At 46.8% G+C, this 23,499-nt stretch overlaps 1 protein-coding gene across 2 annotated transcripts in view; it reads left to right on the top strand.

Moving 5' to 3' along the window:
- The window catches only part of FAN1 (FANCD2 and FANCI associated nuclease 1), a 32,477-nt gene that overhangs the window by 5,272 nt on the left and 3,706 nt on the right, over positions 1-23,499 (top strand). The window contains exons 4-12 of one of the 2 annotated variants that reach the window (XM_021680637.2): positions 1,289-1,490; positions 7,102-7,335; positions 12,215-12,346; positions 14,128-14,236; positions 15,391-15,510; positions 18,163-18,327; positions 18,839-18,989; positions 22,067-22,170; positions 22,740-22,934. In XM_021680637.2, the coding sequence (XP_021536312.1) occupies positions 1,289-1,490; positions 7,102-7,335; positions 12,215-12,346; positions 14,128-14,236; positions 15,391-15,510; positions 18,163-18,327; positions 18,839-18,989; positions 22,067-22,170; positions 22,740-22,934 (1,412 nt within the window). The remainder of the gene's footprint in view (positions 1-1,288; positions 1,491-7,101; positions 7,336-12,214; positions 12,347-14,127; positions 14,237-15,390; positions 15,511-18,162; positions 18,328-18,838; positions 18,990-22,066; positions 22,171-22,739; positions 22,935-23,499) is intronic. The other variant, XM_021680638.2, reaches the window with a different exon arrangement.

Genomic DNA, 23,499 nt, shown 5'->3' with positions numbered 1-23,499 from the left:
TTTGCTAGGCATCCCAGAGGAGCCTTGACTTACCTTTAAATGACCTTTAAGCAACAAAACCAGAACCCCAGTGGCTCATTGTTGCACTCAATCAAGTCCAAGTCCTGCCGTCGATGTGCACGAGCCCGTGGGCCCGGGCTCTGCTGCCCTTCCTGCTCACTCCACCAGCGCTGCAGAGCCCTTGGTGTTCCTCAGTGTGCTCGGTGCACTCCCCTCTCGGAGCCTCATACTTGCTGCCCCACGCTCCCTGGCTCCCTGCATGTGCTCCCTCATTTCATCTCACTCTGCTCTGTGTCAGCTCATCAGAGATTTGCCTGACTGCCCTGCGTACATAGCCAGCCTTCCCACCACGTTCGCTTTGCCTTCGTCAGTTTTGTCTTTCTTTATAATAGTTATCAGCACATGACACGTAGACTTGCTTATTATGCAAGGAGGTGAACTCCTGGTGGGTCAGGACTTGGTTTGTTCATTGTAGTGTGCCCAAGGCCATCGAACATTACTTGGTATGCAGTGTTCACCCAGTAATTAGTTACCGAATGGAGGAAAAAGACACTGCCCTAAGTTGTAAATGCCTTGAAGGCAGACACCAGCCAGGTCTGACTCAGCTGAATCCCGGGTCTAGCATGCTGTCTGGCTCCCATAATAGCAGACATGTCGATGTATGCTGAATGAGTGAACCCATGAAAGGGTGTCCAGCCGGAGCCTGTGGGGAGGGAGGAGAGCTGATGGTCAAGTTTACTCTCTGACCTGTTTGGGAGAGATCGGGTTGGAGGCCTTGTAATCAGAGAGCAAATACACCAGTGAGTTTTTTAGGAGGATTTCTAAAACATAGTAGCTATCCGTATGTGTCTTTATTTTATTCAGATTTTCCTTTACTTTGTAGTGGGAAATTCTATTTTCTAACTTTTATGAGATACCTATTTTCCATATTCTGTAATAATTGGTTTGGCAAACTAATCACAATGTCTTTTTAAGAGAGGGAGGGGGGCGGGGCAGTGGGAGAGGGGGAGAGAGAATCTTAAGCAGGCACCATGCCCAATGCAGAGCCTGATGCGGGGCTCAGTCTCACAACCCTGAGATCATGACCAGAGCCAGAAATCAAGAGTAGGATGTTTAAACAATGGAGCCACCCAGTGCCTCTACTAATTACAGTTTTACAGTAGAATTTCATTATATTTGCATCTAACTAAGCTTCATTCTTCTTAAAGTAAATAGAGCTAGAAAATAGTAAAATCTTTAAAACTATGGTTTTGTTTTTGTTTTTGTTTTTTTTTCAAATCCATTTCAGAGTCTGAGTTGCAAGAACTCTCTGAAGTGCTTGAACTGCTTTCTGCTCCTGAACTAAAAACCCTGGCGAAGACCTTCCACTTGGTGAATCCCAACGGACAGAAACAGCGGCTGGTGGACACCTTTCTCAAATTGGCCAAACAGCCTTCAGTTTGCATGTGGGGCAAGAATCAGCCTGGAATCGGTGCAGTGATTTTAAAAAGGTTTTGTTGGATATTATTACAGTAAAAACATATAAAATGTTGATAGTGCAGATTAATTTATGATAACAGATGGTACATTTTTTGAATTATAATTGCTTATTTCATTTGCAGTTAGATTGAGAAGGCAGAAGAGCCTTATAACAATAGCCTGGATTCTTTCTTGGTTTCTTATTAATAATTCTTGTAATACTATACTAGGACCAAGAAACATCAGGAGGCAGTAGGCATTTGGTAAATTCTAATATTTTATTACTCAAGAAAAATGCAGTTTTAATTACTATTCCTACAGGATTTAAGGGTAATATATTTGGTCAAATATTTATTTTAGTCAACATTTTATTGAAGTGTAATCTGTCAGTCTTAATATGCAACTTTTCTTCAGTTTAGGACTTAAAATTTACCAAAAACTGTGGTTTGTTTCTTTTGCTTTTCTGAAGATCTTGAACTGTTTCAATTTGGGGAAAGATATAAAAACTTCGAGAATTTATTTCTTCTACTCACATTATCTATAAAATACAACAATATTAACTTCAGTTTGGGAATCCACTGTTCTGGAGTTGTTGAGGATGAAGTGAGTGATGCTTTTGAAAACACTTTAAAACAATATCAGTGTTATTTATTTTGTCTAATATATTATGTGTATATCTGAATATACACACAGACATGTGTGCATGTGCACAAGGAACTTTCAGCTGTTATGTGCCAAGAGCCCGTCTTTATTGGGAAGATACTCCAAATACTAATCTTTTATAAAACATAGATATAAACAAGGCATGCATTATTAAGAAAATTGTCACTAACACTTCAAAAAGTTTATACCATAGGTTTTTAAAAAATGTTTTAATTATTTATAGTTAAATGTCTTCTAAGTCCTTTCTTTTTAAATTTTTTTATTTTAAAGTTTATTTTAATTCCAGTCAGTTAGTATACAGTATCATATTAGCTTCAGATGTATAATATAGTGATTCAACACTTCTGTACAACACCCATTGCTCGTCATGACAAGTGTACTCCTTACTCCCCATCACCTGTTTAACCCAACCCCGTATTCCCTTCCCCTCCGGTAACCATCAGTTTGTTCTCTATAATTAAGTCTGTTTCTTGATTTCTCTCTCTCTTTTTTCCCTTTGCTTGTTTGTTTTGTTTCTTAAATTCTACATGAGTGAAATCATACGGAATTCGTCTTTCTCTGACTTATTTCACTTAGCATAATATTCTCTGGCTCCATCCATGTCATTGCAAATGGCAAGATTTCATTCTTTTTTATGGCTGAGTAATATTCCAGTGTGTATGTGTGTGTGTGTGTGTGTGTGTGTGTGTGTGTGTACCACATCTTTATCCATTCATCAGTTAATGGTAATGGACACCTGGGCTGCTTCCATAAGTTGGCTATTGTAAATAAAGCTGTTATAAACATCAGGGTACATGTATACCTTCGAATTAGTATTTTTGTATTCTTTGAGTAAATACCTAGTAGTGCAATTGCTGGATCATAGGATAATTCTATTTTTAACTTTTTGAGGAACCTCCATACTGTTTTCCAGAGTGGCTGCACCACTTTGCGTCCCCACCAACAGTGCGAGAGGTTTCCCCTTTCTCCACATCCTCGCCAACACCTGTTGTTTCTTATGTTTTTGATTTTAGTCATTCTGACAGTCATTCTGTGAGGTGGTATCTCATTGTAGTTTTGATTTGCATTTCCCTGATGATGAGTATCTTTTCCTGATGAGTCTGTTGGCCATTTCGACGTCTTCTTTGGAGAAATGTCTGTTCATGTCTTCTGCCCATTTTTTAAATTGGATTATTTGTTTTTTGGGTGAGTTTTGTAAGTTCTTTATATATTTTGGATACTAACCCTTTATTGGATATGTTATTTGCAAATATCTTCTCCCATCCCACAGGTTGTCTTTTAGTTTTGTTGATTATTTCCTTCACTGTGCAGAAACTTTTTATTTTGATGTCCTGATAGTTTATTTTTGCTTTTTTTTCCCTGCCTTAGGAAACGTATCTAGTAAGAAGTCGCTATAGTTGCTGTCAAAGAGGTTACTGCCTGTGCTCTCCTCTAGGATTTTTATGGTTTTCTGACTCACATTTAGGTCTTGAATCTATTTTGAATTTATTTTTGTGTATGGTGTAAGGAAGTGGTCCAGTTTCATTCTTCTGCAAGTTGCTGTGCAGTTTTCCTAACATCATTTGTTGAAGAGACTTTTTCCCATTGGATATTCTTTCCTGCTTTATTGAAGATTAATTGACCATATAATATGGGTTCATTTCTGGAATTTCTGTTCTGTTCCACTGATCTATGTGTCTATTTTTGTGCCAGCACCATACAGTTTTGATGACTGCAGCTCTGTGGGAGCCTGGCTGGCTCAGTTGGTAGAGCATGGGACTCTTGATCTTGGGGTTGTGAGTTCGAGCCCCATGTTGGGTGTAGAGATAACTGATTACTACAGCTTTGTAATACAACTTGAAGCCTGGAATTGTGCCTTGGCTATTTTGGGTCTTCTCTGGTTCCATACAAATTTTAGGCTTGTTTGTTCTAGTTCTGTGAAAAATGCTATTAGTATTTTGACAGGGATTGCATTAAATGTGCAGATTGCTTTGGGTAGTATAGACATTTTAACAATATTTGTTCTTCCATTCCGTGAGGATGGAATGTCTTTCCATTTCTTTGTGTCATCTTTAGTTTCTTTTATCAACGTTTTAAATTTTTAGAGTACAGGTCTTTCACCTCTTTGGTTAGGTTTCTTTCTTTCTTTCTTTTTTTTTTTTTTAAGATTTTATTTATTTATTTGAGAGAGAGAGAATGAGAGAGAGCAAGCACATGAGAGGGGGGAGGGTCAGAGGGAGAAGCACACTCCCTGCCGAGCAGGGAGCCCGATGCGGGGACTCGATCCAGGGACTCCAGGATCATGACCTGAGCCGAAGGCAGTCGCTTAACCAACTGAGCCACCCAGGCGCCCTCTTTTTTTTTTTTTTTTAATATTTTATTTATTTATTTTGACAGAGAGAGACACAGTGAGAGAGGGAACACAAGCAGGGGGAGTGGGAGAGGGAGAAGCAGGCTCCCCGCTGAGCAGGGAGCCTGATGTGGGGCTCGGTCCCAGGACCCTGGGATCATGACCTGAGCCGAAGGCAGACGCTTAATGACTGAGCCACCCAGGAGCTCCTAGGTTTATTTCTAGGTATCTTACTATTTTTGGTGCAATTGTAAATGAGATTGTTTTCTTAATTTATCTTTCTGTTGCTTCATTAATGGTGTATAGAAATGCAACAGATTTCTGTACATTGATTTTGTATCTTGCATTCTAAGTCCTTTCTTTCTTTTCTTTTCTTTATTTTTATTTTATTATTTGAGAGAGAGAGAGCGAGCCAGAGAGAGAGCACAAGTGGAGGGGGGTGGCAGAGGGAGAAGCAGACTCCCCGCTGAGCAGGGAGCCCGACGCGGGGCTCGATCCCAGGACCCTGGGACCACGACCCGAGCCGAAGGCAGATGCTTAACCGACTGAGCCACCCAGGCACCCCTATTTAATTTTTTTTAAAGATTTTATTTATTTATTTGACACAGAGAGAGAGCGAGAGAGGGAACACAAGCACGGGGAGTGGGAGAGGGAGAAGCAGGGTTCCTGTCGAGCAGGGAGCCCGATATAGGGCTTGATCCAGCCAGGACCCTGGGATCATGCCCTGAGCTGAAGGCAGACGCTTAACGACTGAGTCACCCAGGCGCCCCGTCTAAGTCCTTTCTTTAATTGTATTTAAGTATTTTATGTTATCCTTATATAACATTTTATAAGTAAGTGAACATTAAAATTAGCAGCCCTGGGCGCCTGGGTGGCTCAGTTGGTTAAGCGCCTGCCTTCAGCTCAGGTCATGATCCTGGAGTCCTGGGATCGAGTCCCACGTTGGGCTCCCTGCTCAGCAGGGAGTCTGCCTCTCTCTCTGACCCTCCCCCCTCTCATGCTCTCTATCTCATTCTCTCTCTCAAATAAATAAATAAAAAATCTTTAAAAAAAAAAGGAAAAAAAAATAAAAAAATAAAATTAGCAGCCCTCTCTCAGCATAAGCACTAAGCATATGAACAGAAATAAAAGAAATAAGGTTAACTTTTTTTTTATCCCTGACTTTGGACTTGTAGGAACATAAGATTCTCAAGGCTATTTTAGTCGTGCTAAAATCACTTCCCTTCAAGATTGTACTTTATTTCTTCATTTTGTTGTAGATCCTAGCAATGGAACCCGAGTCTCTGACAGCCCCACAGGAGGGCAGTGCGTTGTTACTGTGCTCTGTGTTATTAGGAAGAAACAGAAAAGGCACATTATTTATACTTTCTTAATCCCAGTAGATAATCATTGTTTATCTTACCATGTTTAATAGTTCCTTCTGAACTCAGAGATTTGGCCACCTGGGGCATCCCTGGGGCTCTGAATGGAGATGGAGGAAGTGGACACTTTGTATCAGTCTTTGTACATGAGTGGTTCTCAATTCAGTAGTGGTGTGGTAGGAATCTCACCCCTGTCACCCTCATGTATCTGATGGTGGCACTAATTTCTACAACAGCCTAGAGATGCAGCACTGCTTTTGGGTTAATAGCTTCTGGGATGGATAGGAAAGAGGTCTTCCACTAGGCCAGTGGTTCTCAACTGGGGGCGACTTTGCACTCCAGGGAACATGGCATCTTGGATTGTTATGATGAAGAGGGAGGTGGGTACTACTGGCATTTAGCGAGTAGAGGCCAGTGATGCTGCCAAATACCCTGTAATGCACAGGACAGCACCCTCCTCCCCCACAAAGAATTATCCTGCCCGGATGTCAATAGTGCCAAGTTTGAGAAACCCTGTTCTGGATGGTATCCAAGTTGCAAGAGCCGGAGGGCCCATGTGGCCCTGAATTTAATTCAGACCTCCAGGCCTACCTCGAAGGCATCCAGAATCAAACTGAATTTACTCTGAGGTTACCCTGGAGTGGAGATGTTTCTGGACCACTTTGCACATCACAGAACAGCACCAAATCTTGGTACCACTTCTTGGTTCACAAAATCATGCTACCTGATCAACAGCTTTTGATAATGACATTTTGTTTTATTTTATATTTTCCAAAAAAATTTTTTATTATGTATTCTCTGTGTCCAACACGGGACTCAAACTCACAACCCCAAGATCAAGAGTTACATGCTCTACCGCCGACTGAGCCAGCCAGGCACCCAAATAATGATATTTAAAATAAAGAACTATTATTTAATCTGGATGTCACTTGTCAAGAGGTGAGAATGGCTAATGTCAAACAGGTAATACTTTTGGGAGTTTTCCTGGTATTTTATACATTCACGACCAGTGTAAATCTGTGTTGCTCTTTTATGAGCCAAACCATGTGTGAAACCATTTGGAGATAGAATTTCATTTAATCTTCACCATGTCCCTAGGTGGGCTCTTGAGCCCCAAAGAGGTTAAGCTAGGCTCCCGGGTCACACAGCTGGAAGTGGTAGATTTACTTTAGGCTTAGAATAATGAATGCCACTTCTCTTTATTTTTTTCTGAAAATAATTTGTAAAATCTAACATCCAAGTGCTTCTTAAAAAAACCAGAAAGTTATTTCTCTACTGTATATTTTTCAGAGCTAAAGCCTTGGCGGGACAGTCACTGCGAGTCTGTAAAGGTCCTCGAGCTGTTTTCTCCCGGGTCTTGCTGCTGTTTACATTGACGGACTCGCTGGAAGATGAGGAAGCCGCCTGTGGTGGTCAGGGGCAGCTTTTTCCTGTGCTGTTGGTCAGTCTTGGCCGGATGGAGTTTCCTAGATACACCATCAATCGGAAAACCCAAATCTTCCAAGACAGAGACGATCTCATCAGGTAAGATCATATTAGCTTGTAATAATAACTGTGTCACTTTACATGTACGTAAAAGATTTCATTATTATTACTTGCCAGTTACAGTAGAAACCTAAGTCCATAGCCAGAGCAGTTTTTGAAGTTTTTTGTTTTTTGTTGTCTTTCTGCCTTACTTGTATACATTTTTGAGACTATAAGGAGAATGTAGAAATGTGCTTAGATTAAGGTTGCCAAAACCAATGAGTTTTGAGTTAGAACTATAAAAATTTTCCCTGGCTCATATTCCCAAATAGCTTTAGCAGGAAACATTTTGTAAATACAGACATTTGAACAAACCTGCCTTGTGAATATGTTGTTGGCACGAACAAGGCTGAAGATGAATGTTTTCTTAACAAATAGCGCTTCAGATAAAGCTAATACTAATTTGTGTGTGTATACTCGAATCATGCACGTGCTTGATTAGAGATTGTCACCAATCTGTTTTGGTATATGCACTCAGTTAATGTTTGGTTTGACTGGTAAAAGTAGGTTTTGGTAAAGAATGGTTTGGTCTTAGAGGAAAAAAATACTTGGATTTCTTTTAAAAACCCATCATTTATAAGAAAGATTAATTCAGATTCCTAAAATGGCACTTTTGATTCTTGACTTAAAGTTTATGACTCAAATGTAACTGAAATTGATTCTGATATTTGATTTTAGGAGAGTCGTTTATGTTTATCTAATGTGTGCTTTAAAAAATAACATTGAAATTATTGAATCAAAGCAGCGTTCATATAAATGGACTCCAGCCCAGTTTGCTTAGCTCTCAGGAAGCTCGCGGTCTTATTTGTGTCTGATTGGAATACATTCTAATAATAAGAATATGTCCTTACTCTGTTTTGAGTTGTCTCATATCTTTTTACCTTTTCATTTTTAGTGACTTTATGCTGTTCTCCTTCATGAGACTGTGTACCCTGAAGCCAAGTTCCAATCTCTCTGTACTAATGAACTGTGAAACCACCCTGGGCCTCAGTTTCCTCATCTGTGAATGGGGAGAATAATAGTATATTCCTCCAGATCTGTGTTAATACATGTAAAGTGCTTAGAGCCTGGCCCCTGGGGATGGCTTAGTATGTCTTAGTTAGCATTATAATTGTCCTGATTACTGGCATATCTAAGGGAGATTACTTTTTAGTTCTATGAATGACAAAACCATGGTTGACAAGTTCAAAAGTGGGGAGCTAGGAGAAAAAAATAAACCATGCCAGATTCCTTTGAGAAAGTAGGTATCCTGTAAATAATAACTAAAACTCCTTTTGTTATCCAAAGGGCCTTAACATGTAAATGAAATTGGATTTAACTGACTTCAAGAATGGTAATTATATGATACCTGGTAATATGATACCTGGTCTGAGAACTCTTACTGGCCACGATGGTACTTGAAATAATTTATCCTGTCTTTTCTTTTTCCTCATTTATTCAATATACCTGAGTTGAGTGCTGGGAACCTATTATGTGCCTAGGTGGTGGGTTGCAGCAAGAACAGAGAGGATCTTTGCCACCATGGGTTTATGTTTTCTGGGGGAGATAGAAAATAAGACAGAAGAATTGTAGCATGTATGACTGAGGGGCAGGCTGGGCAAGTTCCACTTTGTAGAGAGTGTCCCTGGAGAGGTGACGTTTGGATTGAGACTCAGGATTGAGGGGGAGCTAGCCATGCAGGGTGTGTGCCTCTGGGCCCTGAGGCAGGAGCGAGCTTGCTGAGGTGGAGAAACTCAGAAGACCCGTGTGGCCACAGCCCCAGAGGGAGTAGTTAGACAGGAATGCAGGGCCGGGGATGCTCAGCCTCAGAAGCCCCATAAGTGGACTCAGTGGTGTTCTCTGAGCAATGGGCAGCCGATGAAGAGGTTTAGGCAGGCCAGTGATCTGTTTCACATTTTCCAAAAGCATCCCATGGAATAGGGGGTGAAAGGAAGCAAGGGAAGCCACAAGAAGGCTGACCTAACCTTGGTGGCCCAGGCAAAGGTCTTGACCGGCTGGTGGCAGCGGCGAGGTGAATATGTACGAGCTATTTTAGAAGGAGGAGTGACAAGCCTTGATTATGATTCTGACTAGATACAGTGGGAGAAGGACAGGCGTGAGTCATGGGTGGCTCTGGTGTTCTGACTGGGCTGGTGGTACCATCCTTGAGCCGGGGGATCAGGAGAGGGATGGTGGGAGGGGCGCGGGCACTGGGTGGGGATCGCCGTTTGGGATGCCCCCTAGCCGTTCAGGTCTGGCACCGGACCTGCTGGCAGGAGCTCACGGAGGAGCTCCAGCCTGGAGAGAGTCACCGGCACGTGGACGGTGTTGGAAGCCCTGGAACTGGAGGGACCCCTGAGCGGGAGGAGGCGGCCTGAGCTGTGGCAGCCAGCGTTCAGAGGTCAGGGAGAGAGCAGGGACAGCCCGGAAAGTTGGGTGCGGGGTGGCCAGGAGCGCGTGCGACATGGAAGCCTTAGGAGAGTGGCTCAGGGAGGGTGGTCGCCGGTCCGCCTTCGCTCGGAGGCTGAGTAGATGTGCGGCCGGAAGTAGACCATTGGATTTGGTGAGAGGTGCTTCAGGGAAACTGGTGGAGGGTGACGGTGAGGACAGTGGCAGTTCTGGGAGGAGGGGGAGTCAGGGGTTGGCCCTGAATCAGTTGCTGTCGCAGGGGAGTGTGAGGCAAGCAGTGTTGTTCTGCTGTCTGAGGGGGCGGCGGCGCGGTGCGTGTTTGCTCCCGCCCTGACAGCTGGCAGGAAAGGAGGGCCTGACCGGAAGGGAAGAGGGGACAGCCAGAGGAGGGCGAGCCGCGGCCAGACCGGAGGGCCTGGGGTCCAGAGCACCTGGGGTCCGGAGCACTGGCGGGAGGCTGCCGTGACGGGAAGCCGAGAGGGCCCCTCGCGTGGCCTCTGTCCCTGTGGGCGAGGTCTGATGGGGAAGCTTGCCCGGGGGGGGGGGGGGCGGCCGGGCCAGCAAAGGAAGGCTCAGCGGTCCCGCAGGGTGGGCAGCTGGGCAGGCTCCCCAGGGGAGCAGGGCTGGCCTGAAGCCTGGAAGCCCACCGGCCTGGCCCTGTTGCTTTCGTCCGCGCGGTTCAGGGAGCCGGGTGCGGGCTCAGAGGAAGTGGTCGGCATGGACGCCGTGACGAGCACAGGCCCGACGTCCAGTGCGAATTCACGTCCGGGCAGGGCACGGAGGCCTGCAGGACAGGAGGCGCGATGGCTGGAGAAGGGGGTGCCGGTGGCTCTCGGTGGAGTTGGAGAAGTGTGGCCGTAAGTGAGCTGGAAGGATCGGAGGCGGAGGTCAGTGAATGAAATGCCCAAAGGGAAGATTTTAAGGATGATGCAGTGCCTCGGAGACAGCGGGTCCGAGCAGCCGTGGGCATGTGGGTAGCAGAAGGGAGGTGGAGAAAGGGTTATGGGCCAGGAGGTCTCGAAGCGGAGCGTGCTCTTCATCCTCAGACGTTGACGTCTCGGGCCCTTGTGGCTGGAGACACGAGGCAGAGCAAGACAGAAGACAGGAGGCAGGTGCTGCCCGCAAGGAGGGAGCACAGGCTTCCAAGGAATGGGGGGCTTTCAGGAAGGGGAGAGTGAGATTTGGAAGCAGCTGGGAGGAAGGAGCGTCTCCGCCGTCCCGGGTAGGAGGGCTGTGAGAAGAGCCATCCCCCACGTGAAAGCTCTGGGGGTGCGGCAGGGAGGGGGAAGCCGTGTTCTCAGCCGGGGTTTAGAGGAGGCAGGAGACTGGGGGCTGCTGCTGAAGGGGCAGTTCCCAGCAGCACCGCACCGGGGAGGTACGGAGGAGACGAGAGCTGGTAACCCTTTCCAGTGGTGCTGGAGGTGGACCGGGAGATGAGGCACGATGGGGTTGGTCTCAGTGGCCCCTCGAAGGTGGGGCTTGGTCGGGGCCACAGGGCTGGGAGCGTGGGGGCCGCTCCTGACCATGGAGGAGCTCCTGTGGGCCTGGGCCAGCCTCCGGACAATTCTGCCTGTTGCATTTTCTTATCAACCTTAGAATTATCCAGTAGCATTTTATAAGAGAATTAGATCTAAGAGTTAGTGAGCAAATTTTTACATTTAGAGGCAATTTCTTTTATTCTTATTTGAGCACACTTGCCCATAATGATATTTCGTGCTTTTCTTTTAGGTGTGAGCCCAAATACAATGACCAGGCACTCAAAGTGTCACTTGGGCAAATGTCTTTGTTTTTGGTACCTAGAGATGCAATGAGGAGTTGTCTTTGTTCAGCTAAGTGGTTTCATAACCTTTCAGCATTGCTGTCTCCCAAAGAGTGTCTCTTTGGGCAGCATTTGCCGGGCTCTCTCTGACCAAATGATTGTTACCAGATCTATGCCCTAATGTGATGTCGCTGTCAGTTCCGTGTCTCTGGGGTTGCTGCCAGATTGTTGAATGAACGAATGAGTACCAAGAATCAGAACCGGGGGCGCCTGGGTGGCTCAGTTGGTTAAGCGACTGCCTTCAGCTCAGGTCATGATCCTGGAGTCCTGGGATCGAGTCCCACATCAGCCTCCCTGCTTAGCAGGGAGTCTGCTTCTCCCTCTGACTCTCCCCCCTCTCATGTGCTCTCTGTCTCTCTCATTCTGTCTCAGATAAATAAATAAAATCTTAAAAAAAAAAAAAAAAGAGATCTTCTCTGTTAAAAAAAAAAAAGAATCAGAACCGATGAGCTGGTCAATACTACATTTATATAATGGAACGTGTTATGTAATAATACGGTGCGAAGGTTTTTGTCTTTCTAGCTGGCTGGCCTGTATTCAGTGTTTCAGGCTACTTCAGGGCAGTAGTACTTTTACCCTTCAGAAGCAGATCTCGAGGATAGGATGTGGTATTTGTTATGTGAATGTTCATTCACATTTGAAACTTAGATGCTGTGGGGTTTTTTCCCCCAGATACGCAGCCGCCGCACACATGCTGAGTGACATTTCTACCGCGATGGCCAATGGGAACTGGAAAGAAGCTCACGAGCTCTCTCAGTGTGCAAAAAGTGATTGGAACAAACTGAAAAGCCACCCTTCCTTGAGGTGAGATCTTTTCCAGGTACCTGTCAAAATTTACTTACCTACCAAGTTGTTTCGACCACTTGAGGTAAATCACTTCATGAAGAACTTAGTCCTTTTGTGCTGTGGTCAAATCAGCTCTGCAGTTGAATTCCCCACTTGCTTTGCATAGTCAGTGTTGTATGACGTAGAAGGAAATGTCTGCAAGTCTGAAGTGAATTTTCTATAACTCAGATCGCTGTGCAACAGGCACGGGAGCAGACAAATGGCTTTTCGCTTGCCTTCTTTTTTTTTCTTTTAAATTGAGATATAATTGACATATAACATTATATTAGTTTCAGGTATACAACATGATGATTTGATATTTGTCTTGCAAAATGATCATCACAGTAAGTCTAGTTAACATCCATCACCATAGTTACAAAGTCTTTTTCTACTCTCAGCAAATTTCAGTTATACAATACAGTATTATTAACTATGGTCCTCATGCTGTACATTACATCCCCATGGCTTACTTATTTTATAACTGAAAGTCCGTACCTTTTAATTCCCTTCACCCTTTTTGTGCACAGCTCCCCACCCCCTTAACTCACCGTCTTTTGGTACGTTGTCTTCTCTGAGTACTGATCAGCTGAATTTAAATGTGGGGGAAACCCAGCAGCAGGACAGAGGTGGTGAGAGCCATGCTAGATGTGTTCTTCCAATGGAAATTCAAGTAGGTGGTAATCTGAAAAAGAAAACTAAATTAACATTTTCTTTAAAAGTTCAAGTACACAGCACATGGTTATTTTTTTGCTTGATCAATGTTAAATATATTCTGTATTAAGAAATTTTATTCCTTTGTTTTCACATAGGGATGAGAAAAATTTGTGTTATTAAATAGTTCTTTCAAAAAAACCTTTCAGATTTAAAGTTCATACAGAAATGATAATGACTTAAAAATCATTGCCGGGAAAATGACCTTTAAAGTTAGGGAAAAAAAAAAATAACTGCATATTTTGCCCATATTTCCTTTAGAAGTATTCAGTAATTCACACAGAAAATTGAGCCATTCACTTAAAAGCCCTTCTAGAAACGAGATAACCAATGTAGAGTCGCTACTCCTGTGATATCCGTGTACATTGGAAGATTTTCTTATGACAGGTTAGGTAAATATATTAACATTTCTCACACCAAACAGCAAGACAAATGGTTAAAACAAGTTAATAGGTGATTTTCTTCATCAAAGAAAGAAAAGAAGTCATAGCCAGGAAGTTAGATGACTATAGACCCGAGGTTGGTAGACGACTTTCGTAGAAGGTCAGCTGGTCCGTCCGTCGGCTTCTGTGGCAGCTGCTGACCTCAGCTGCCCCTGGGCAGAAGCAGCCCCAGGAGGGATGTGAATGAGCCAGAGGGGCAGTATGCCAACACTATTTATGGACTGAAATTTGAGTTTCATATAATTTTCACATGCCACAGACTGTTATTCTCCTTTTCATTTATTTTAACCATTGCAAAATGCGAAAACCATGCTTAGTCTGCAGGACATACAAAATCAGCTGGCGGGCCCAGGATTTGGCCTTGGTTTGCTGACCTCCAGCTTAGAAGATTTCCGGTTGTTCTTACTTTACCCCAGCAAGTGCGCTAGGAAATGGTGGCTGGCTAGAAGAATGCAGGTTTGTGGTGTAGGAAATTGTGTACAACTGACAGTATTTGGAATATATCTTTTTAAAAGCTACGAATTCGATCTGCTTTGTCACTTTTTATAATTGTCTTGCCACGAATAAATCAGATTGCTAAGCTGCTGGTGTCCGTCTTCATTTTAGATACCATGAGAATTTACCACTCTTTCTGCGCTGTTTTACTGTTGGGTGGATTTATACACGGATTTTGTCTCGGACTGTTGAAATATTGCAGCGACTTCACATGTATGAGGTTAGAGCACAAGCCCCGACCCCCGGCTTACTGATAGGTCATCGGTAAGCTGTGCAGGAGAGCCTGCCCGTCAGCATTTTCCACGTATTTGGTCAGCATACAGTAATGTCACGAAAGCAGGCTTGATGTGGGCAGCCTGCTGTCTCCAGGGTTAGTGGGGAGATGGCCGAAGAGGACCAGCCGTCTCATCTGCTCGTGAGTTGCTGTGCATTCACCAGCAGAGCCTGGGGGTCCTGGACGGAGCCATGCAGGGAGCCCCAGACTAAGTCTCTGCAGCCTGAGCCTGAGTCTCTGTCAGGACTCCACATGTGACTTGGGAGGTCTCCAGAAATCTCTGAGGTGGAAACCTTACATCTGCTTGTGTTTGCCCGACAACTGGCATGGTCTGCCTGGAAATAATTTAAAATCACAAATCAGAGATTTGGTCCCATCCCTCCCTATATAAAACATTGTGTGGTTGCTAGAGTTAACTTTTATTATGTTAACATTTCTATATGGAAAAATGCCATTTTACAAAGAGGACACACAGAGCTTGGCTTCTTGACGTGGGCCCATGAAACCCAAGAGGATCCATGGGATTGCTTTGGGGAGTCTGTGAACCCCACAGTTGCAAGTATACGGGGGTTTGTGCTGCCCTTTCTGAGGGGAATCACTAGATGTTGAAAGAGATCCTTGAACCACAAAAACTGAACAGTTTGTGTATAAATCTAGACCAGAAAGTCTTCCTGTTAAGGTGGGGTGTTTGGACGAAGACACTGCTCATTACTGTCTGCCCACCCCATTCCTCACACCATCGGCCCTGTGACCTGCTGTGTTCCCAGAAGCACGTGGGCTTGCAGCCCCGGACCAGTGCTTGGCTGCCTAGAACTTGATTGTGTGCAGCCCTGCACCCGTTGACTGGCTGTGCAGAGAGGATCATGCAGTGTTCACAGAGCTCCGTACACTCACTCACCAGTTGGCAGGAGAAAAGTAGGGATGCCTCGGGGGCTTGGGCCTGCTCCAGAGGTCTGGACCCCAAAGGGGTCCTTGGCCTCCTTATAGAATGGCAGATGGGCTTTTTAAATGTACTTTGCCAACCTTATTGGTTACTAAATGCAGTTCCTTTTTTTGGAGTGTATGAATGTAATGTACTTTCTTTGTTGTTGTTGGAACAGGAAGCAGTCAAGGAGCTTGAAAGCCTCTTGTCCCAGAGAGTGTATTGTCCTGACAGCAGAGGCCGGTGGTGGGATAGACTGGCACTCAACTTACACCAGCACTTGAAACGCCTTGAACCGGTATTCAGTAACTAGATAGACCTGAGCCTTTAACTTCTGCATAAGTGAAAATACATAGCCAACTTTTAATACCTTAGAAACCTAAGTATAATGAGAATTTTTTTTTTTTTAACATTCTTTTGTCTGTGTTCTTCCAACCCCCCAAATGCTAACAGAAGCATTACAAGGAGGGCAGGAGACTTTTCACTGATTTGGGAGATGGGTTGGTAGTGGGCTCTGTGTTGGGGTTTAGGAATTACAGGAGCAGGAGAGGTAGAGGTCCCCGTCCTCAGCAGGTGCTTTCAAGGAAGGTGCTTTTTGTTTTGGAAATGGTGATTTTACTCATTTGTTGCATGGGGCCTCCAGGTAGAAAGTCTGATGAAAGATGTTTCCTTCCACTGGGAAGTGTGTTGTCTGGCCAATGCTGAGCAGGCCACCTTCTCCTCCGGGCACTGTGTTCCCCGTGGCAGGGATCTTGGGAGTCTAGGATCCTGGTTGCCGCCAGGGCTGAGCAGGGCGGGGCCTCCGAAGGCCGCTTGTGCTGAGCCCAGAGGTGACAGTGGCTCTTTGTGTGGCTGCTTGGGGTTCCTCCCTGCCAGCCTGGCGTTTGCCTTGAATGCAGGGGATTGGGGCTCTGGAAGCTTTTGTTTTTTTCCAGCGGCAACATGAAGTGAATCAGGGTGATTTGGAGGTGGAAAAGTTGACCATGGGTGTGGAAATATGACAGACTATTTTTATTACCTTAAATTGAAAAAGTGCCTTGTTACCTAAAGTGCTTCAAGCTGGTGAAAGCTGTCTGTTTTCTTGGAGGTGGGTGTGGTGCTTCCTTACCTCTCGGTGTGTACTCAGGCTGAAATAGCGAGAGACAGCGTCTGGTAGCCCACAGCCGAACGCAGAGAAAGCCTGTGTTTATGCTGCCTCTTTCTTTCATTGAAATAAAAGTTCGAAAGGGTTTGGATTTCCCCCTTGTTCACAGTTCCACTAATAGGAGCACTGACTCAGGCGCACAGAGGTAGACGAGCCGTTGAGATATTTTTGAGATTGACAGAAAATCCTCATTCCTTTTAGCCTTTTCTCAAAGATCTTCCTGGCCACACTCATAGTCTTCATCATTTTGTTACTGTCCCGTTCATTTCTTTTTCTTTTTTTAAAGATTTTATTTATTTATTTATTTATTTGAGAGAAAGAGAGAGAGACAGAGAAACAGCATGAGAGGGGAGAGGGTCAGAGGGAGAAGCAGGCTCCCTGCTGAGCAGGGAGCCCGATGCGGGACTCGATCCCAGGACTCTGGGATCATGACCTGAGCCGAAGGCAGTTGCTTAACCAGCTGAGCCACCCAGGTGCCCGCGTTCATTTCTTTACAGCAGTCTCCGGTGAAGGAATCTATCAGCAGGGTGCTCAGCAGCCGGGGCCGGGTCTCCTTCGCCCTTCCTTGTTCCTTTGACCATTCCGCTCTTGATGGCCGGATCTTTCACTGATTTTCAGGGTGTTGTTTGTTTTTGTTTGTTTTTACTTTTTATTCTCTTATTGTAACTAATATATAACAATTTGGTGGCATTAGTTATAATCACAGTGTTTGTGCCAACATCACCACTGTCTATTTCTAGACTTTGTCATCACTCCAAACAGAAACTCTGTAGCCAGCTAGTCATTGCTCCTTGGTCCCTCCCCCTACAGCCTGAATTTGCCTGTTCTAGATATTTCCTGTATTTGGTCTTTCGTGTCTCTGGCTTATCTCACTCAGCAGCTTGTTCTCCAGGTTCATCCACGTTGTACAAAGTATTCTTATACTTTGTACTTATACTCTTATGCTTATTTCCTTCCTCTTCAAGGCTGAATAACATTCCATTGTGTGGACAGACCATGTTCCATCTATCCAGTTATCTCAACATGGACACTTGGCTCGCTTCCACTTTTGGCTATTATGAATAATGCTGCTTATGAACATGGTGTACAAATATCTGTTCAAAACGCTGCTTTCAGTTCTTCTGGGTATGTCCCCAGATTTGGCGTTGCTGGGTCATGCGGTAATTCTGTGTTGAGCTTTTTGAGGAACCGCACATTGACTTTCACAGTGTTGAATCATTCTTTCATTCCTGCCAGCAGTGCATGTGGGTTCCAGTTTTTCCCACATCCTTGTCAGCACTTACTATTTTCCTTGTTTCTGATTATAGTCATCCTATTAGGCGTGAAGTGGTATGCTATGGTATTTTCAGTACTTTTGGGTTTTTTTGTCCAACTCTGAATAGCCTTAGGAAATGCATTTAACTTCTCCAAACCCAAGATTCTTCTCCCTGTAAATGAGGACTCTGGGCCAGCTCTGTGGTTCCTGAGTGCACCTGATCATTAAAAGTAGCAGGATGACGGGGCAGCCTGGCTGGCTCCGTCGGTAGAGCACGTGACTCTTGATCTCACGTGGGGAGTTCAAGCCCCATGTTGGGCATGGAGCCTACTTAGAGAGAGAGAGAGAGAAAAAGAAAGGGAGAGAGGGAGAAAGGGAGAAATGTAGCAGCATGAGATCTAAGGAATATCCTTTATCTCTGGAAGTATTGCTTTGCCCATTTGCTAGTTAGCGACACTGGATAATTAACAGGGGTTTCCTGTCACATTCAGTGAGCAGCTGCTGCCCTCAGGTCTTTCAGGATGCTGATGTGGGGCTGTGTTCTTCGCTAGGCTATCAAGTGCATCGCAGAAGGGCTGGCAGATCCAGAAGTCCGAACGGGACACCGTCTCTCACTGTACCAGAGAGCTCTGCGCCTGAGAGAGTCTCCGAACTGTCAGAAGTACAGGCACCTCTTCCATCAGCTACCAGAAATAACTGTGGATGACGTTAAACATGTAAGTCGATATCCTTTGGGCACTTTGGACTTCAGCGCATATGCTGGTTTTCTTCCTGAATGGAAACAGCCTAAGAACAGTTTTTGTGTGCATTTTCTTGTAGACTTAGAAAACCCTAGTGCGCGTGTAGGACAGGACTCCGTTTTCACACCAGCGCCTCCTACGTCAGAAGCTGGGCTGGCCGGGGGGTTGGGCTGCTCGTGCGCTGGGTTGAGTGACTCCCTGTAAAACTCCTGGGTCAGGAGCTCACAGCCTTCGCCAGTGTCTCCTGCTTGGTCAGGGCACCTGGAGAGCAGCTTTGGGGTCCATGTCCCCCCACCGCCCCCACACACACCCGGGGCTGGGGCAGTGGCCAGTCCACACCCTCGCAGGCACGGAGCATGGGTCACGTGGCCTCGCGCTCTGCTGAGAATAGGTGGCTGGGGGGGGGACGTCGGAAGGTGACGTGGCAGTCAGGTTTGCAGGGACTGCAGCTCGAGGGAGGCTGATGGATGTTGTCCTGCTGTGTCAGGTGACCATCACGGGCCGGCTGTGCCCGCAGCGTGGGACGGGCAAGTCCGTGTTTGTGCTGGAGGCTGGGGGGCCTGCCGCCCCCGCCACAGTCCTGTGCTCTGTGGAGGAGGTGGCGCTGGCCTACTACAGACGCAGCGGCTTCGACCAGGGTAACGCACGGTGTTTCTCCCGGGCCGCCGGGCCCCCGGGGATGGTTCGGCAGCAGCGGGTGGCTGCCGTCTCTCCGTCCGGCCCGGTGGGCGCTGCTGCTGACCTGGGAGGGTGTGGGAAGGGGTTTTACTCACGATAGTTGCTAAAGGCCGTCTTCTTCCATTGAAGCAGCATCTACCACCCAAGGCCTGGGAGGAACAGCGCTTTCTGGTGGGATGTTAGAAGCAAGTGGAACTGGTTTTGCTCTCAGAGAGCTTATGTTGGGCCTGGGAGTTCGGGAGGCAGAGGACTCCCAGGAGGGCTGCCTGGTAGCAAAGCCCGTTAGAGGAGGTAGGAGCTGTGAACTGGGCCAGGCTGTTCTGGAAAGAGCAAGCGGGCCTCGTAGCTAACAACTTTAAGGGGATTGAAGGACCAAGTCCTGGGATGGCATAGCACCAGAGGAACCGGAGAAATTGCTAGAAAGAGCAGTGCTTTGTTTTTGTTTTTGTTTCCTTTTTTGTGCGTTTTTTATTGCAGAGAATGAATGCTTTATCTGAGGCCCAGGAAAAGAGGAGACGTTGGGAATTTGCCTTCTGATGAGCTTGTCAGTCTGTCCTTAGCGAAATGTAGTACCGACTAGAAAAAGTAAAATCAAACGCTGTGAGAGAGGAATTACAGAGGAAGGGGGAGGGCAAGGCAGTTCTGGAGAGGCCCACTCTAGCTGTTCTTCCTTTTTTTTTTTTTTTTTTTAAAGATTTTATTTATTTATTTGAGAGAGAGAGAATGAGAGACAGCACGAGAGGGAAGAGGGCAGAGGGAGAAGCAGACCCCCTGCCGAGCAGGAAGCCCGATGTGGGACTCGATCCTGGGACTCCAGGATCATGACCTGAGCCGAAGGCAGTCGCTTAACCAACTGAGCCACCCAGGCACCCTAGCCGTTCTTCCTTTTTAAAAACGATGTATTAGGGAAGCTATTGAACGTGCCTTTGTACAAAAGTGGAGAGGCGCAGTGAGCCCCGTGTACCGGCCTGCTGCGGCATTCCTTCCACCCTCCCCACCCTCGGACCTCAGAAGCCGACCCCAGACAGTGGCCCGTGTGCTCACTCCGGAGGGGCCCACCACGCCCATCCTCCATCCAGGCAGGACTCCCCTCTGCCCAGGCCGAAGGGTCACGAGGATTAAAAACATTCTGACACCTTCAAATCCGTGAAAATCAGGACATTATTTCTCTTGAGTATTATGTCAGCGTTCAGAAGATTAATGAGGACCACGAAACGACGATGAGTATGAGAACGGCTAAGATTAATCTCTGTGGTATCTTTATTACTCACAGGGAAGGGAGATGCTATAAGGGAAGAAGTACAAACCCCAGTGAAGACAGAGATAGCACAGACCTGAAAGGTTAGAAATAAAAGAATAGAATGAGCAGCTATCCCCAGAGAAGTAAACTGGGAGACAGTAAACTGGGCAGTCGAGGGTGGAGGGCGCGGATATGAGGGCGTGTGGCGGGCCCGCTGTGAGGCGAACACAGTGGAATGCTTTCGGTTTAACCATGAGCCTGAAAAACGGACAGATGATTCCATTTCCAGAGTATAAAATATTTTTATATAAAATATTTTCTTCATTTATTAAAATGGATGCAGTGAAAATGAGTGGAACCCTTGCTGTCAGTCTCTTTGAGAGGAGATTTTGGACTAAGGGCAATCTCAAGCTCCCTTCAGAGAAGTTTATTTCAGAATCACTCAGAAGGAGCTTACCAAAAATGATTTCACTTCCGATACAGACGCATGGTGTAGACCGCTTAGGAGCGCGGGAATTCTGACCGCCAGTGTTCCTGCCTGGACAGTGGACAGTGTGCACTCCCGGGCAGGAAGCAGGCTGGAAATTGAGACCCAGCAGTACCCCCTGGCTGGGCAGGAGCCCGGGAGCCCAGTGTAAAGTTTGCTGGTGAAAAGGGCTCAGCTCCAGCCCAGAGGCCTGAGTGAGTTTCGGTTGTTCCCGCTCTGTCCTTTTGCATCTCTGAGACAGGCTGCAAGGACGAGGGGCTAGAACTGAGAGGGGGACGAAAGGCACAGCCTCAGGGAGGCAGGACGGAGGGGGCCTGGCCGTGCTGCTTCTGACAGGCTCTGGTCTGTGTACTTTCGTACGGGACACACGTGCAGCCTCGGCCTGGTCTCTGCCCTCCAGGGCCTGTGCGGCACCATGCCCTTGCACAGACTGGAACAGGGCCAACCGGCCAGAAGAGCCCTTCTGCCTGCCTACTGGGACAGGGTCGTGGGGGTCAGCACCTCCTTTGGCCAAGGCCATAATGCGGGGAGAGAAGCCCCCACATGGCCCCCATCCCCGGTCAGGTGTGTGGAAGTGCAGAGCACTTGCCTGGGAGATAGGTCTGCGTGCTAAGCCGAGATCGAGCCCCTGGTCTCAACTCTGCTAGGACACCTGCGTGGTCGATGGAGCTCGTGGCCCAGTCAGTACAGTTGTATGGGGTGTCAGGCCGGGGTCTGAGCTAGGTGGTCTCGGAGGTGGAAGGTTTCTAGAAGAGCCCAAATCTCAGAAACACTGGGCACGCTTGTCCAGGACAAAGCAGTGGAACGCAAGGTCCAGTGAGGTGGATGGAGACAGCACCCGCCAGGTCAGAGGGCGCGGGCTCCAAGGTACTAGTTTTTCTCTGATAGATCTGTTCTGGGAAGCCTTTCTGCAGGTGTGGCCAAGGGGCCCTACACCAGAGGACCTGCAGGGGTCTCGGCCCACCCACACCCACCGAATCGAACCCCTGGAGCCTGAGGAGGGAACCTGCTTTTACTTACTTATCTTTAAACACGTTCCTTACATTTCTCACTAAAGTTAGAGAACTGCTACTTTATGGCTCTGAAATGTGTATTTAAGTTTTCCCATAATTACTAAGATTTTTGCTTTTAAACGAGTCTTCTGTATATAAGCAATGTAATGTAAACAAATGAGCTAGGAATGGCAAGAAAACAGCTTTTGCATTTGAAACTAAAATCTATTTCCTTCAAATTGAGTAAGCAGTGGGTTATGGTGGGGGTTTTTAAAAAACAGAAAAACTTGATTTTCCTGTGCTTTGGCTTTGTCTTAGGGATTCATGGGGAAGGGTCCACCTTCAGCACGCTGTATGGCCTCCTCCTGTGGGATATCATCTTCATGGACGGGATACCAGACGTCTTCAGAAACGCCTACCAGGTGCTCAGGTTACGCCATGCCCGGCGGGTGCTTTTTAGGCGAGCAGATGCTTCTGCACTTTGTGACTCATTCCCACCCTTGTGCGTGTGGGTCTGCGGCCATCAGAAGCCTGCCGATGACGGTCTTGGGGGCGGTGCTGAGTCTCTCTTAGAATAGTCTTTCATTTTACATCCGGATTCATAGATTTTAAAATGTAAATCTGTTAAATTTTCATCTTGAACCTACTTTACCTTCGTTCCACTTGAAACTTGTAGCGTAGGTTTCTTCAGCTTTGACCTTGACCGGTCTCCTGTCGGGCCCGGCGCCCCTGTGTGTGCTGGTGCCCGGGCCCGCCGAGGGCACCACCGCTGTAACCTGGGAGCTCTTTCCACCAGTTACGACGCTGACAAACCAGGGCAATGAGTTGCTTTTATGTTAGATTACTTAGATAATTTTTACTTACCTTCTGAGAAGAAGAATGTGTCGGTTTAATCAGGTTGGCCAGTTCCCAAATTTTATGGGTATGGAATGTTCTTCTGATGAACCAGTTCTGTCCAGGCACCGAACGAGGCTTGTTTCCCGCGACGTAGGCCTTCCCGCTGGACTTGTGCACGGACGGCTTCTGCACCAGCCGGCGGCCGGCCGTGGAGGCCCGGCTGCGGCGGATTCACAGCGCGCCCGCGGAGAGCCTGCGGGCCTGGGTGGCAGCCGCGTGGCAGGCCCAGCAGGGCAGAGTGGCTTCCCTCGTCAGCTGGGATCGCTTTGCTTCTCTTCAGCAAGCTCAGGTGAAACCCTGCGCGGGAGTTGGTCAGAGAGCAACACCTCTCAGTGCTGGGTCTGCTTTGGCAAGATCTGTATACGTGTGTGTACATGTGTGTGCACGTGCGTGTATATATGTGTATCCACACCTACGTGTGTGCACGTGTGTGTACATGCACACGTATTTCTTATGTGATGGTGCTATGCATACATTTATGTAGATGATAGGCCCCTAGTCCGGATGCCACTGTAACCGGTGGGACCAGGTCAGGGCACAAAATAAGCCCAGGGATGCCTTCTTCCCCTTAGTTGACAGCTTCCCTTTGCCTGGCCTGTGACCCTCAGCAGGAAGGATGCTGTTCCTGTCCCTGCAACTACTGGCCTTCATCACTGTCCTTTTCCTGAGGATTCACCCCAAATTCCCTCTTCCTCAGCTGTTCCCCAGAGCTTTGCCGACAGGAGTCTAGACAGGAGTCTGACTGAGCGAAGGAAACCTGATTTCCCAGAGCTTGCCGGTGGGCATTTTGGCTGGTGGCTCAGTGGCCCTGTGGCCCAAGCAGCAGAATGACCCCTGGTGTCCTTGGAACCCAT

This window comes from Neomonachus schauinslandi, chromosome 9, assembly GCF_002201575.2.
Source record: "Neomonachus schauinslandi chromosome 9, ASM220157v2, whole genome shotgun sequence".
In the NCBI taxonomy this organism is placed as follows: domain Eukaryota; kingdom Metazoa; phylum Chordata; class Mammalia; order Carnivora; family Phocidae; genus Neomonachus; species Neomonachus schauinslandi.
This window is presented reverse-complemented; position numbering and strand designations above follow the sequence as displayed.